General features: G+C 45.0%; 1 protein-coding gene across 5 annotated transcripts in view; it reads left to right on the top strand.

Moving 5' to 3' along the window:
- Nucleotides 1-426: 426 nt before the first annotated feature.
- Nucleotides 427-16,428, top strand: part of NHSL1 (NHS like 1) — a 246,724-nt gene continuing 230,722 nt past the window's right edge. For all 5 annotated transcript variants that reach the window (XM_086707991.1, XM_086707990.1, XM_086707987.1 and 2 more), the window contains exon 1: nt 427-843. In XM_086707991.1, coding sequence (XP_086564117.1) covers nt 561-843 — 283 coding nt within the window. In that variant the 5' untranslated portion in view covers nt 427-560. The remainder of the gene's footprint in view (nt 844-16,428) is intronic.

Raw genomic sequence — 16,428 nt, 5'->3', positions numbered from 1 at the left:
CCCGGGCCGGCCCTTTTCTCCTCCCCCTTTCCTTTCTTTCGCCTCCCCTCCCTCGCGCCCGGTGTCGGCGGCACTTCCCCCGCTTCCTCCTCCCTCTCCAATCGGGAGGGAGGGAAGGAGCCGCCGGCTCTTTCCTGCCTCCCTGCAAACTTGAGCGGGACTCCCGTCTCCACTCGCCGCCGTGGCCACCGCGCCCCGCGCCCAGGAGCTGCTCCTTGAACTTCCTTTCGCCGCGCGGCCCCGCGCACCCCGGCGGTGGGAGGACGCGGCCGGGCCCCAGGCAGCCGCGGCTGCGACCCTCCGGAGCCCTTTCCCGCGGCCGCCCAGGCTCCCCCGCCCGCCCGGCCGCCCGCGCGTCCGTCGGTCGGTCCTTCCTGCCCGCCTCGCCTCCTCCCCGCGGCAGGAGCCACCGGGGCAGCCCCTCGGCGCCCCGCCGCTGCCCGGACTTTCCTTTGTGTTGGATGCGCACTCGCGCCCCGCGCCGACGGGGGGTGGACTGAGGGCTGCGCTCGCCCCGGGCGGCCCGCGGCGCCGCGAACCCGCGCCCCCCGCCCCTCGCCATGCCCTTCCACCAGAGGACCGTGGAGCCCGCGCGGCTGCGCCGGCCGGAGGCGGCCGGGGCCGCGGGCGCGCCGCTCTTCCGCTCGCTGGAGCAGGTCAGCTCGCACGCCCTGGTCTGCCTGCTGGCGCAGCTCGCCGACCTGTCGCGCTGCGCGGGGGACATCTTCGGCGAGCTCGAGGGCCAGGCGGCCGCGCTGGGCCGCCGCACCGCCGCGCTGCACCGCCGCCTCGACGCCCTGCACGCCGCCGCCGCGCGCCTAGACCACCGCCGAGTGAAAATCCGTGAGTGGCCGGCGGGTCGGGGGAGGGGAACGAGGTGGGGAGGTGCCGGGCCAGCTGCTCTCTCCCGCCCCCTGGCGGCCCCGGGTCGGCTCTCGGGCCGCGGCGCCGAGCCCCCGACCCCTCGCGTCCTTCGAGGGTCGGCTTCGCGGGTGGGCACGGCTGCAGGTGGCAGCCGGTGCGGCGCCCTCAGACTCTCGGATTCCGGGAGGTTCTTGGTCTCTGGACGAGTGGGCGCGGAGTGTGGGAATCGGGCTGGCCCGTCCCCCTGCCCGGTCCTTCTCTCTGTGTGTGTGGGAGGCAGAGAGGAGACCCGGGGGCGCTGTAGACAGAGGAGGAGCCAAGGTCGTGGGAAAGGGTCAGGGGAAGGTAGCCTATACGAGAAGTCAGGGTGCAATATAGGTATGGATATAGAATGATTACAGTCCTGGAGACTCCGGCAGGCTCTGTAACAACCTCAGGGGATCTCAGTGAGCGCTGGGGCTGCTGGTCGCCTCTCTGCCTACCGCGTACCGGCGCTCTTACCTACAAATCAAAGTATGCAGACTTTGAGTGAAGGGGTGTGTGTGGGCGCCTGTGTGTGTGTGTGCTCGGGCCATTTTGCCTTCCCACCCCACGAGCCCTTTGTGATTCAAAGGACCTTGACCTTGAGTTTAGACTGAATCCCATTCATCTTTGCCTGACCTCCTCCAATCCTGAAAATCAAGTCTGTGTCCTGACGTAGTGATCTCTCCAAGCACCGGTTTCATTTCAGCAGCTTAACTAGCCCCAGTGAATGAAGTAACTGGAATTTCCTGCTGGCCCAAAGCAGAGAAACTTTCAGTGTGATATTTGTGTGGTTTCTCCCCTTTTAGTACATGGACTTGGTCATAATCCTAAGTGTAAAGAATAAATTGGAGCTCGTTGATGGATTGCAGGCTATGAGGGGAGGTGTTGGTGAACACGAGCCTAGATTTCCACAGCTCTGGATGAAATACTGTCTCTCTCACCGTCACTTCATACACCGTCTCAAATAGCTGGTTTTCCATTTTTTCCCCTTGCTGGAAGAACTTGGCTATGCTTTAATTACCTTAAAACCGGAAGTGTTCACGTATTGTTGCTGTGCACCTTTCTCCACGTTGTGAAGTTATCATGTGATGACTTTACATTTTACATCTCTTTCACTGTGTTGTCAGATCCTTTTAAGTTGTGGACAGTTCCCAACTGGGGAGAGCTTTCCCCCTCCCCCAACCCCCCAAATGAGGGGGGAAAAAATCAAGGTGGTCTCATCAAGTTGTTGGACGGAATCTATCTATTTACTGTGAATAATGACCTCTTGCATCCGGATATACTGTCCTAGCGGAGTCTCATCATGCCTCATTGGTTCTATGTCTTTTTTGTGTGGAGTGACTGTGTGGGTGAATGAGAATTTCACCCATGAGGAATGATGTGATGGGGCAGATCTGACTGCTAGGTGAACTGATCTATTGTGGGAATTAAAGAACAAGAGAAACCTCCCTGACGGTCAAGAACTCCTCCTTTTGCTAGTTTTGTTTTGCATTTAACCATTACTCTTTGTGTGCCTATGCACCAATCAGCTAATATTCAAAGATGAAACTGCCCAAGTGCCCTAAATTAACTAAAATTGTCCTAATTAGCGACTGAAATAACTCTCTTAAAAACTTTTCATAAGTTTGTTTGAACCTTAAATGGCTTTGATTTTATACCAGAAAACCTGGCTCATCATTTTTTTTTTTCTTTTTTATGACGGAGAAAGAAGGCTTTTATGGAATGTAATTATGTGTGAGCATGGAAGTGTATGTATAGAGAAGAAAGCTGAACTGTAAAGACATTAGTTTTTGGTTTCTCACCTTCACAAATTTAATTTTTTTATTGGTAAAGAGCAGTGAAACACCTATGTATTCGTTTTACTTAACTTCTATTAGGTTTTAAAAAAATGCCTCGGGGCGCCTGGGTGGCGCAGTCGGTTAAGCGTCCGACTTCAGCCAGGTCACGATCTCGCACTCCGTGAGTTCGAGCCCCGCGTCGGGCTCTGGGCTGATGGCTCGGAGCCTGGAGCCTGTTTCCGATTCTGTGTCTCCCTCTCTCTGCCCCTCCCCCGCTCATGCTCTGTCTCTCTCTGTCCCAAAAATAAATAAACGTTGAAAAAAAAAATTAAAAAAAAAAATGCCTCAAATTTGTTCCTAAAGTGAAAGCTACATTTTGAAATCATTTTGGTACCATTTTAGGCAGGTCTTCCGAATAACGTACTCCATTAGAATGGGCACGTAGACTTTTAGACTTGGAGTTGACTGTGAAGGCCATCTACTTCATTAACTCAACGAGGGAGGAGATAGAGTCTGAGAGGTGAAGTGATTCACTTTAATTGTGTGCTGGGCTCATAGCACAGCCAGGCCTGGAGGCCAGACCTTCTGTTTGGCTCACTTGCTCGTCCCACAACATATATCCCTTCCTTTTAGGGTCACGTGGGAAATAGGAACAAAGTTTAGATACATTCCACAAACAGTCCAAAGGATAACTGTGACTGTTAATTTCATCCTTCTTGTCAGATAACCCTTTTTTTTTTTTCAACGTTTATTTATTTTTGGGACAGAGAGAGACAGAGCACGAACGGGGGAGGGGCAGAGAGAGAGGGAGACACAGAATCGGAAACAGGCTCCAGGCTCTGAGCCATCAGCCCAGAGCCCGACGCGGGGCTCGAACTCACGGACCGCGAGATCGTGACCTGGCTGAAGTCGGATGCTTAACCGACTGCGCCACCCAGGCGCCCCTCAGATAACCCTTTTAACAAGTCTCCCAAGGAACAAGTAACGGAACTAAAGAGTTTACCAGAAGCCTGAGCTGCAGGGGGAGATGCTGCATATTGCCTTGCCTGATGGGTCTCTGCAGCTGTTTCAAAAACATGGGGACTTTATCTTTGTAATACGGAAACAGCATTTTAGTGCCATGGGCAATGATTCTAAGAAATAAATCATCAGGTTTGCCGTTCCTCGAAATCTCACAGGTAGTTATCCCAAATAACTTTTTGTCGTAAGTTGGAGAGTTCGTACATTATTTTTTCTCCTACCGATCTTTAAAGACTCCCCTAATGCTGTCCCGACATCCCCAGGTTGGAAGGAGTGCTCCCAACAGCATCCATTATGGGCCTCCAGTGTATCTCTTTATCACCACATTTACCAGCATGGGCTGAAATTGTGTATTCACTTCTGCTCCCCTTTGCTAGACAGCAAGCTGCTTGAGGTCAAGGGTGGCTGCATCTTTGTTTTTTTCAAAGCTCAGAACAGTGCCTGGAATGGAATAGCTCAGTACATATTTGAATGGAACCAGTACTTGGTTTCTTAGTGCTCACTGTTGAGAAGAACCGTCAGGAGGGACTATAATACTCATGGCTCCAAATCTACATGAACAAGACAAACAACTTTAAAAACAAATGAAAAAGTAAACTCTTATCTTTTTAAGGTTTTGTGCTGAAGCACTAGTATGCTCCTTTCCCTAGAAGCCAAACTTCATTAATTTTGCTGACAAAATAAGTGCTTAATTGAAAATAGTAATAGTAGGGGTGCCTGGGTGGCTCAGTCGGTTCAGTATTGGAATCTTGGTTTCCACTCACATTATCATCTTGCAGTTCATGATTTTGAGTCCCGTATCCAGCTGGCTCTGGGCTGACAGTGCAGAGGCTGCTTGGGATTCTCTCCTGCCCCCTCTCTCTGTCCCTCCCACACTCGTGGGCACCCCCGCCCCTGTGCTCTCTCTCTCTCTAAACATAAAAAAAAAAAAAAAAAAAAAGATTTAAAGAAAATAGTAATAGCTAGAAATGTGGATAGTTATCTCTCCGGTCTGTAAACAGTCAAAACAAACTTTGCAGAAATCAGTAGGCACCCAACCTCATAGCCTGTTTCATTCTTTCAAGCCCTATGTGATTTGTTTCTTTATTTTTTTTAATGTTTACTTAGAGAGAGACAGAGACAGAGACAGAGTACAAGCAGGGGTGGGACAGAGAGAGAGGAAGACACAGAATCTGAAGCAGGCTCCAGGCTCTGAGTGGTCAGCGCAGAGCCCAACAATGGGGCTCGTACTCACAAGCTGAGAGATCATGACCTGAGCCAAAGGTATACAATTTTTATAGGAGAGATGAGTGGTGTTGAAGATAGTTGGCTGGCAGAAAGATTTTTATAGGCACTGTCTTTACATGAAGAAGATGTGAGTTTGCAGTGCCTGTGTTAGATGCTATAGCCTAATACTGCTGGATGGTGCTCGAGGTCTCTAGCTGCATTGTCCTACATCACAGCAGACTGTCCCAACCAGAGGGTTGGCTGTCCTGATGTCAGAATGTCTTTCTTCCTCAGAATTAGCCTTCTATGCAGGTGCCTGTCAGAATTCTAAAGACAGAGAGTGGAGGCTTCACTGCCCTTCTAAGAACAGGTAGTGTGGTTCTATTTGTGTCTGCCTGCCTGCTGATAAAATGTTTGTATTTCTGGTGAAACTGGCTTAAGACTTGCTTTCATTGAAACATACCACATGCTAGGGAGGGTGTTGGTGTAGGAATGTGGTTTCCACCCCCCTCTAATCCCTGGAGGGCCCCTGAATGTATTGACAGAAACTGACAGTAGCTAGGCAGTCAGGCTGCGCCTCGGGTTAAGGAGGCTGTATGAAGTAAAGCAGTGTTTTCTGTGCTTGCCTGACACTGAGAATTGTCTAGAACTCTCGTTAAAGTTACGGATTTCCAGATCCTTCCCGAGCCTTACTGAGCCAGAGCTTCGGGATGTGTAACAAATGCCACCGTGTGCTTAGCGCGCTTTGAGGAGCCCTGAAATGGACAGGAGGTCTCACTGGATTGAGAATTGGGAGACTGGAATGTGACTTCATGCTGCCATTTTCTGGTGGAGATTCCGATTAATTTATTCAACACCTCCAGGCATTAGTTTCCTTAAATAGAGACTTTGACTAAAATAACCTCTACCTTGGCATTTTGTGATTCTAATGAGGAGTTACTATTTGATGATATTAGTATAATATCACTGATATTATACTAACTTGCAAATATTACACTGACTTGCAAATATCACTGATCGATGATAATCCCTCTCTGATTCTTATGATTAGGGATTTAAACATTTGTGTGTGTGTGTGTGTGTGTGTGTGTGTGTGTGTGTGTGTCTGAAATAAACTCTTCATGACTATAGGGACTCTTTCTAATCATATTTGACCCACATGGAGTGCATGGAGCTTGATGTCTTGAGGGGTTAGGGGTCACGGCTTCTCCTCATCTTTAAAAAGTGCTAACATCATTATGGAAGGAGAATTGTAGTTTAAATGCATTTGCCATATGTCAGATTTCTACAAGAGAGTTATTTATTTTTGTAATTGTGAAAGTGTCCTTTTAAGCCAAAACATCAATTTACTTATTGACTCTTGGGTATAATACAATTACCTGGTTCAAAAAACTACCTACGTTTAGGTTTGGAACGTGATTCTAGCAATAATCTAATTTCCCTGTATATAAGAGGAAAACCCAATATTAAAATTTCTTCTGCATTGAGACTAGCAAATAAATTTTTTTTTAATGAGAGAAATATTTGAGTTTTTTAATATTTTGGAAGAAAATTCAGAACAAAAAATGATGCAGTGCTTTCCTTGGGCTGTCATTTTAATGTCTTTTAAAAAATTAAGTTTTAGGTATAAAATAAAATGCTTTTATACCTAGCTAGGCACCTAGTGATTTTTTTTTTTTTTATCTAATTTCTCCTCAAATTGACTTTTACCCTGGGATAGATTAGTTCTGCAGGATTTGAAGTTCAGAATCAACAGGATGGTGACGATGGTAATCTTGCCTTCACATGTTACCTTTGTGGTCGGCACTTCTCGGAAGGAGCACCGTAGCAATGCCTTAGACAAATGTAGCAGAAGAGAGGGAGCTTCTGTTTTTGAGGGAGGGCTCTTCTGAGAAAAGGCCCTGGGGGTCCCAGCCTCAGTCCCTTTCCTTGTGGATCAAATGACAAGTCTGTCAAAGCATTTAGCATCCTTCAAGTAAAAAATGACGTTACTAATATCAATGCGGTTGTAGGAGTGCAATCCCAACTTTTTGGTATCGGGCTTTCTGGTGACTTTGTATTGCCTGCTAACGCCAACAGCTACTCTAGGCCAGACTCTTTAATATGGGAGTCTCCTTTTATCTGCGGTGGGGGGACCTTCCAGGACCCCCAGTGGGGGCCTGAAACCCTGGATGGTACCAAACCCTGTGCATACTATGTTTTTTTCTGACATCGTGTTAGGCTGCCGTTGACCCTCTGAAGATGTGTCAGAAGGAGGATTGCCCGCTTCTGAACTGCGGCCACGGCGAGCAACCGAACCCGTGGAGAGCGGAACCGCGGGTGAGGGGGGTCTACTGTGTGTACAACAGCTCCAGGAGGTGCATACTGTTATTGTGTCTGTTTGACAGGTGATGCAGCTAAGGCACAAGTCATTTGTTGACCCACGTTCACAGCTAGTAAGCGAGGGAGTTGGGGTTTGAACTACGGCAGGCTTGTCCCTCTTGAAATCCTGCGGTGCTGTCTCTCTTGGACTCATGACATTGTGCACTCAGATGAGGAAAACCGACCCCAAGAAGATGTGGCGAAGTCCTGGCACATATCTGAGGGAGTAAGCCCCTGTCTTTTGGTCTTTTCCTTTTTCCTCGTCTTTTTGTTTTGAAACCTCTCAGTAGATGGCTAAGAAATTTGAGACCCGCATCTAAGCCACTTCTCACAGCTCCTGGCGCGTCGCTAACGTGTATTTAACATTTCCTGTTGTGCAGATGACTGAGAAGGCCGAGTTAGCATCTGTGTGTGCACCGATGTGTGCCTGTTACCCCGGCCGACCCCTGTGAGGCTGCTCAGCTGGAGCCTGCGTGGTGAAAGCTGCCCAAAGTAGGGGACAGCGGGTGTCGGTGATGAACACGAAAGTACTTCTGATCTGGCCGCGCCCGAGTGGCTCAGTTGGTTGAGCGACCGACTCTGGATTTTAGCTCAGGTCGTGGGATCCAGCCCCACGTCCGGCTCTGCACTCAGTGTTGGAAGCTGCTGGGGATTCATTCTCTCTCTCTCTCAAAAACAAATACCCATTAAAAAAACAAAACAAAAACGACCTTCTGATTGAAAAACCGGAGCGTTCTGCCTGGGGATCTGAAAGCGTCGATGGTTCCTGACAGCAATGTGTGAAGGGCTGTTGCTTCCCTCTGCTTTACAGGAGGCTTGGAAGAGCGAGCCCTTCTCTCGGGGCCTTTGTGTGTATGTCCTCTTTCTCGGAGCCCTCTTCACCCTTATTTCCTCCTATTGTAGGAGCTGCACACCCGCTCAGCTCCCACTTGGTTTCCTAGCTGGAGGAACTCCCCTTTACCTCAGTTGCCCAGCCTGCTGCTACTTGATTTCATGCTCCCACCCAGAGCCCGGGAGGCTCGGCTCACACCTCGGCTTTCCTTGGGCATCCTGGAACTCGGAGCACATGTTAGCACTATTTCATTCATCTCGTGTTTCCCACTCTTTCTGAGTCATCACACACACCAGGGCCTTGTTTAAAAACAGATTCCCCGCGATTCTGGAGATTTTGAGTCATCAGGTCTGGGGTGAGGCCAGGAACACGCCTGGCCGACAAGTACCCCCAGGTGATTCTGATTAACCAAGTTTTGGAAACACCGGTCTCTGTTGTGTGTTAGGAATCTTGTCCGTGGAGGGCGGCAGGATGTTCGTCCAATCGGGAGATGTATCTTGGGATATTGTACTGGTGCTAAGTTATGGGGATTCAAAGATGAATAAGACAGGTACTTTACAGTCTCGCGTGGATGAGCAGATGCGTAACTAAATAGTACGGAATAGGGGCCCCTGGGTGGCTCAGTCAGTTAAGCGTCCGACTTCGGCTCAGGCTGTGATCTCGTAGGCTGTGGGTTCAAGCCCCGTGTCAGGCTCTGTGCTGACAGCTCAGAGCCTGGAGTCTGCTCAGATTCTGTGTGTCTCTCTCTCTCTCTGCTCCTCCTCTGCTCACACTGTCTCTCTCTCTCTCTCAAAAGTAAATATTAAGAAAAAATAAAAAAAAAATTCAGGAATAAAGTTCACCTTTATTTGTGACATTGTTTCTAAAAGAAAATCTGTTTTGAATCCTAATTGCCAATTTAAGTTGGATTTTTAGAATATATCTAACTCAGAAGACCTTCCTGTAAGCATGTGGACAGAGGCCTTCCCACACATGTAAAATACTGATTTGAAATGTTCAGAGCATATTTTGTTTAAAAATTAAGTTCTAGAAAAGAAATATAAACCTTCTGGAAAGAAATATAAATCTGGAAGATTTTTTTTCCTGGTGGGTTGGTGGAGTTTTCTTTTTTTAGTAATGCTTTATTTTGACTTATTCTTCTGATTTGTTTTACAAGAAACTTCCTTGCATGCAGAAAAGCAACATCTTGCTCTGGGAGGACAGACAACTGTTTCAGGTTATTCCTGCAGGGATGTCCTGTGTTATACTTTCCTCGATTCCCAGCTCCCTTTCTGATTTTAAAAGCTGGTCAAGGGGCACCTGGGTGGCTCAGTCGGTTAAGCGTCTGCCTTCGGCTCAGATCATGATCTCACGGTTCGGTTCGTGAGCTTGAGCCCCGAGTGGGGCTCTATGCTCACAGCTCAGAGCCCGGAGCCTGGAACCTGTTCGGATTCTGTGTCTCTGTCTCTCTCTGCCCCTCCCCGCTTGCTCGTGTGTGCTCTCTCTCTCTGTCTCTCTCTCTCAAAAGTAAATAATTTGACAATAAATTTCATATTTAAAAAAAAAGTAAATAGACATTAAAAAAATTAAAAATAAAAGCTGGTCAAGATGTTATCAGCAGTATATAGAGGACTACGTGGTAATGGGCTGGTTTAAATTGCAGTACCACACGGTAAAATCGAATGGGGGCTTTCTGTGTGACAGTATTAGAGGTCTAGTGAGACGTTCTGAGGGCTCAGAGACCGTGTGTAGCAAAGGAAGTTGAGCTGTGCTGTGTATGCCTCATTCTCTTGGCATCTGAGAGCTACTGCTGAGGAGCACTGTGGTTTCCCAGCTCATGGCCTGGCCACTGTGACCATCACTGAGGCAAGGGCATTGCCCTCCCCCCCCCCCCCCCCCCAGTCATACCCATTAGCTTAGCCTGTGGCATGTTCAGAAGCTCCAGGCAGCCTGACTCCACAGCCAGTGCTCTTTACCTCCACGTTAGGTGAGGGCTGAGTTTGCCGGAAAATCATGATGCAGCCCCGAGCATCTTAGCATCAGTTTTCATTCAATTTATTGAACAATATATCTACATTGTTGGAAAAAACAGATCCAAAAAGCTGTGCAATGAAGTCTCCTGCTTCTGTCCCCTATCTGCTTTGCTATCTCCCCCCACCCCCACTAGAATAATCACTTTTATTAGTTTCTCCTTGTCCTTCCAGTTTCTTCATGCAAATATAACAATATTATTTAACGTTATTTTCCTTCCATTTGCTATACACATAACTTCAGGATTATCCTGTTCTTTTTTTATTCATATACATAATTCAAAGTGATTATTTTCACCATTTTCTGTATGTCTCTTGGCCAGTTTCTTTTTTCTATTTGTGAAGTTGCATTTTTTTTGGTCCGAAAATGCAAATCATTTGGTAAAAATTAGATTAATTAACATTGAAATAGAGTGTTAATTTAAGGTCTTTTTTTTTTTTTTATTGCCAATGCTTTCATTTTAGGTATATTTTAAATAGGAGCTTCCCAAGAGATGATTAATCTTTTCCTTTATTAAGAAAGGAAAAAGGAGGAGGGACTTGTGTTAAATGTCTGTAGCAACACAGTGTAGGTTGAGTCTATTTAAAAGTGGGCAGTTTCTGCCTTCTATCTGGATATCCTGCATGCTGAATGTGAATTACTTCCTGGCTTGGGAGGGGACTCTTACCACTATAGGGCTGCATTTGAATTTTGGTGTGAATGTTTTACTCTGAGATAGTGTTTTCATTGGCTAAATACATGCATCTGATCATGAAGTCTGTTTGGGATTTTAATTTCACTGAGTGACAGAGTGACATGACATACATGTGGAGGAAGCAACTGTGGTCATTTGAGTCATTTTTTTTCCTGTTTGTTAACCTGCTTAAGACGAAAGGTTTGCACTGAATTAATACAGAAATGACTAATTACACATTATTCATGGGTGTAGCCTCAGAAACATAACACAACCTATGATGTAAGTTTTGTGTAAGTAAAAGTACATTAAAAAGCCTTAACTTTTAGGAAGTAGGTCATAAAATAGTTTTGATTGTAAGATTAGTGTATATTCACCATAAAGGTCAAACCTGTAAAATGCAGAGTATGTAAAGAAGAAAAAGTATCACCACCCAGAGAGTGTCCAATTCCTGTTTTGTTTTGTTTGCTGATATATCTATATGACTGGCTCTATATCTAAATATAGCAACAGATAACATTTTTTAATGGAACATAGGGCATCATTCTCTATAAGTAGTTTTGTGTCCTGATTTTTTAAAACTTAGCTTACATTGTGAGAATTTTCCCCAGGTCATAGACATCCAGAGACTGTTTTAAAGAGGAGAGGCATTAGGGTGCATCTCTCTGACAGCTTCTTATTTTGTGTGGGCTCCCAAGTGAAGTCCTTTTGCGGTTTTCTGAAGTCTGTTTACACAAGAGTTATCAAGTGGACAGAGGTTTGTTAGCTTCTGGGGCTCCCTAGGGATTCTTCTCTGTGTTATTTGTGAGCTCGTAAATTGCACTCATAAGGTAGCATCTAGGAGGAGATGTGCTGGAATTCTATCAGCCCAGTAGATTGCTAAGTCTCTGATGCCATCCCCATCTTCTGGAAAAATTAACCCTATTTTGTATCTAAGGTTGTTGACCCCCAGTGACAGTTCTCTGTATCCTAACAGCAAACAGATCATTGAGTCAAAAGATGGTTGGTTGTGTCCTCTCCTTATTGGTTCTTTAGCTGAGTAGTTAGTATGCCTGTTTGCTAACGAATTATGTTGCTTTGTTTTTTTTTTTTTTTTTTTTTAATTTTTTTCCCCAACGTTTATTCACTTTTGGGACAGAGAGAGACAGAGCATGAACGGGGGAGGGGCAGAGAGAGAGGGAGACACAGAATCGGAAACAGGCTCCAGGCTCTGAGCCATCAGCCCAGAGCCCGACGCGGGGCTCGAACCCACGGACCGCAAGATCGTGACCTGGCTGAAGTCGGACGCTTAACCGACTGCGCCACCCAGGCGCCCCTGTTGCTTTGTTTTTTAAAGAGAAGTTACATTTCTCTTTTTCCTTTAAGAAACAGATAACCCATTTCCCCTCCCGCTTTACCAAGACTTTAATCAGACATCTGTCTCTAGGTTTCTCACCTTGGCTGGTGCCTGCCTTTGCAACATACGTGTCTGTTTAGATTTAGCTCGACAAGATTAAAAAACAATGATCTGTCAACTATCTCGTGCTGTAACTTTGGCTCTTGTTTTGTGGGAAGATGGTGATTAAACTTATTCCTTTTATTCTAAATGTTGGGTGGTTCAATTGAAAAATTAGTAGTCTATAGAAACATCGAGGGACTGAGCAAATTCACCCATGGTAATGATGGCAGGGAATGAAGGCATGATGGAAGTGGGAGAAATGTCTTTGAGGGCCATTAATATATTTTACATAATCTAAATATATTGCTTGCAAATTGCAAGGTCTGCTCAATAAAAATAATTCATATGAACATTTATGGGATAACATTTATAGCTAACATTTATAGGATACTTACTATGTGCCAGTTTCATTTAATCCTCATAAAAACTGGAGGAGATACATAGTACCACCCCCATTTTACTGATTTTACTGAGTGGGTACAGAGAGGTAAAGTAGTTTGCCCAAGGTCATACAACTGCTAAGGGGTAGAGACAAAATATGGCATAGGTGAGTTCTGTGTTAACACTATATGTGAATGATTGCAATTCTGTTTTTGTGAATTTTCAAGTTCATTTTAATATTGAAAAATTAATGAGGTGGGCTGAGTTGATCAGTATTTTCTATTTTATTCTGTTTTTCTTCTTTTAATGTTTATTTATTTTTGAGAAAGAGACAGAGCGCAGGTGGGGGAGGGGCAGAGAGAAGAGACAGAGGGTCCTGACGCGGGTTCCAGGCTCTGAGCTGTCAGCAAAGAGCCCGATGCAGGGCTCGAACTCACAAGCTGTGAGATCATGACCTGAGCCGACATCACAAGTTGGATGCTTAACCAACTGAGCCACCCTGGCACCACTCAATGTCTAGCTTATTTTTATTTGCTCTATTAGGGGAGACTATTCTCTTTCCCTTCTCTCCCCAAGCTTGCCATGTTTAAATGTTGTCACATTGTAAAGTACTATCTCAAGCCTGTACCTCAAGGTTTCCTTAGTTTACTTGTTAGGGATGGAGGATAGGATGAGACTGGCTGGCCTTCCCTCCACTCTCTAGAACATTTGCCTCCGTTGATGGCGAATACCTTCAGCTATGTGGTGCTTTCTGGTGGCACCAGCCAAGAATTGAACTTAAATCAGCAGTTCTGAAGTTGTAACTCCTGGGTCAGCAGCATGAGCATCTCCTAGGAATTTGCTAGAAATGCAAAATCTTGGCCCCACACCAGACCTCCTAAATCAGAGTCCGTGGGGATAGGCTCAGCAGTCTGCAGAGCCAGAGAGGTGAGTCAGCTCGGAGACCTGCCGCCTGTGCTGGTTCGAGGGCTGCGACTGGGGCTGCCAAAGCTGAGTCCCCAGAGGCTCCTCTAGAAGCTGGACCATATGGTCCAGGACACTATGGGTTTATGAACTAATGCTTCGTTACTGTGCAGCAATGAGAGTTTTGCTTTAAGAATCGTTGGCTCCCTGCCGATTTGTGCGTTAGAGGCATGCTGGCTAGCGGGAGATGAGTATTTGGAGATGAGTATCCCAGCCCCTGGGTTTGTTCCTCATCCTCAGGGTTGAAGGCAGCCTCTCTGATTTCCCTTTCCCTAGGAACTTTAAACAACATCCAGAGAGCAGGGAGGTGACTCACCACAATCATAGGGTAGGGACATACTTTCTAAACAAAATCTGAGAAGAGAGGATTATTCTCTCTAAATACTGATTATGTAAAACCCTCATTTCGATATTTTAGTGTCTCCTAGAAGACGTAACTAGGAAAACCTTAGGCAGACATGGGAAATCTTAATTGTGGATGGGACATACACATTGAATAAACACCAGAAAAATATACCAGTGTGAACGTACTGAGTGGTTGGTGTTCTGTTGCTGTAGCTGAATCCTACTTTGCTCTACCTGATATAATGCAGCTTTTCCATGGATTACTTCCTTAGTTAATAATCTGCCCACAAAGTAGCTGTTAGTGTAGTATAATCCATTGTAGTTTGGAGAAATGAGAGATAATTATAGCAGTTTGGTAAAAGGCAGCAGAGCATAGCGGTTAAGAGATAAGATTTACTAGCTGTGTGACCCTGAGTAAATTACATAACCTCTCTGTGCTTAATATTTTTTGTCTCTGTAAAATTGGCACCATACTAATGGTTGTACAGATAAAATGACGTATTTAGAACAGTGCCTAGCCCATAATGAACAATAAAAATTGGTACTTTGGACTGCCTCTTACTATTTTTTAAAACTATTTTTTTACCTTTTTTTCTGAGTGTATTAAAATCTAAACATAAAGTTAAGACGTCGGAATAAAGGCTTGGACTTAATTATTTGATCGAACTCTTAAAATTTCCTAATGAGTGTGCATGTGCTGTGGTTAAATGAGTTTTCTGGATAGCTGATGGCTAGGTTTGATAATTGGACTGAATGTGAGAGTTAAGATCATTGTTTTGGGCATCTTGATAATTCAGTTCTGAGAGTCTAGAATATTGGATTCAGTTTATTCAGCATGTTCTCTAAAAATGGTGTTTTGGTTACACCTCTGATATCAGTTCGTTTTGATGCTGTTTTCCTCTTTTCAAATTGAGATCAGATAAAATCAAGTTAGGGGTTTTGGTTTGTTGAGTTCCAATGAGTTGGTTTTATTACACATGTAATCTGTAGTTTAGAAACTTGTCAAGTTACAAAAGTTAATTTGTAAGTTATTTTAAACCGACAAATACATTTCCTCTTACTAACCATGCTTGTAAAGCATAACCAGGCACAGGGCAGCACCCCCCCAAAATCTGTTCTTCCTGAAATATCGATACCCAGACCTGCTGTGCTGCAGGGCCTAATCATCATGGAAGAATTTTCTATGGCAAAATGGATTAGAAATGACAGCCAGGATACAAGATCACAGTTTTCTATCCTCCCAACCCCTTCCCTAAGCTGTGTGACCCTGGCTTCCTCCGTAACATGAGTGACTTAGATCAGGCTTCCAAATTCCTTTTTTTAGGGGGAGATAGACCTCATGATTTTACGATAGCAGGACATGTGCATGTAAAGCTTGGGAAACAGGGGATAGGAGAGTTTCCAGGGGTGTGGGTGCATGGGACTGAGCACTTTAGACCCTGTACTCAGCCAGAATGTTGGCTGCGGATGTTCATTCCAGGTAGGAGCTCCAGGCCAGCTGAGGGAAGGTGAACCACCAGTGGCCTGCAGGGTCATGTAGGGCAATTGGCAGGTATATGCAGAACTTTTATATCTGTTTGTAAGAGGCTGCTTGTACTGGCTCTTTTAAAATTTTTTTAGGAGTGTTTAAATGGGTAACAGTCAGTTTTGTCAGTTTGAAAAGCCCACTTCATTTTTTTGTCTTTTACTTACCTCTGTTTTATATGGGCATGCATTTACATTTGATTTCTGTTCAAAGATTGTGGGTTTTTTGTTTTTTTTTTTTTAAGCAAACAACATGCAAAGCATTACAGATCCTTTCCACTTCCCTTGTGCATTCTCTGTAAAAGGATCTGAATTGTTTATAGAATCCAGCGAGCTTTTGGTAAAGTACATGTTTTTAATTCGTGTTGAACATGTAAAGAAAAGACAGACTTGAGCTTGTTAAAAATTATTCCTGTCAAGTCCCATGTAGCTTCACATATCAAACATGACTTGAAAATGTTTTCCCCAAGTGGCTATGTCTGAACAATTTATGTTCTTGAGGGAGTTCCTTGGAAGGAATTAAATTCTGGGAGGTCACATTTTTCTTTCAAGTTCGATTTCCAAGGTGAAAATGAACTTCTGTTTTTTAGCTTGAACTTTGAAAAAAATTCAGTGAAGAACTGTTAGAACACTGTGCAATGATTGTGTTCTATGGAGCTGGATTTCCCCATTTCTGTAGCCAGAAATGAATCTGGACAGTTTTCTTTGTAGCTATAAAAATGAAGAGAGAAAGGGAAGGGGAGGTAAAAAATGCTGAGTCTGGGAAACTGTTCTAGTTACTTAAATCTTAGCTGCGTTAAGTGTCTGTTTATATTAATGGGGCAGGACCAAATAACAATAGTCTTTTTTTTTCCCCCCTAGTTAAATATTTCTCCACTGGGAAATCACTTTGCACATTCCTCAGGCTTTCTCACTGAAAACATATGAACAGCTAAAATTTAATATTTAGCATAATTAAGAAATATACAGTTTTTACTGTATTCTAATCATAGTGGCATATTTGGTTATT

Source organism: Puma concolor, chromosome B2, assembly GCF_028749965.1.
Source record: "Puma concolor isolate L17-30 chromosome B2, mPumCon1.1.hap2, whole genome shotgun sequence".
NCBI lineage: Eukaryota > Metazoa > Chordata > Mammalia > Carnivora > Felidae > Puma > Puma concolor.
This window is presented reverse-complemented; position numbering and strand designations above follow the sequence as displayed.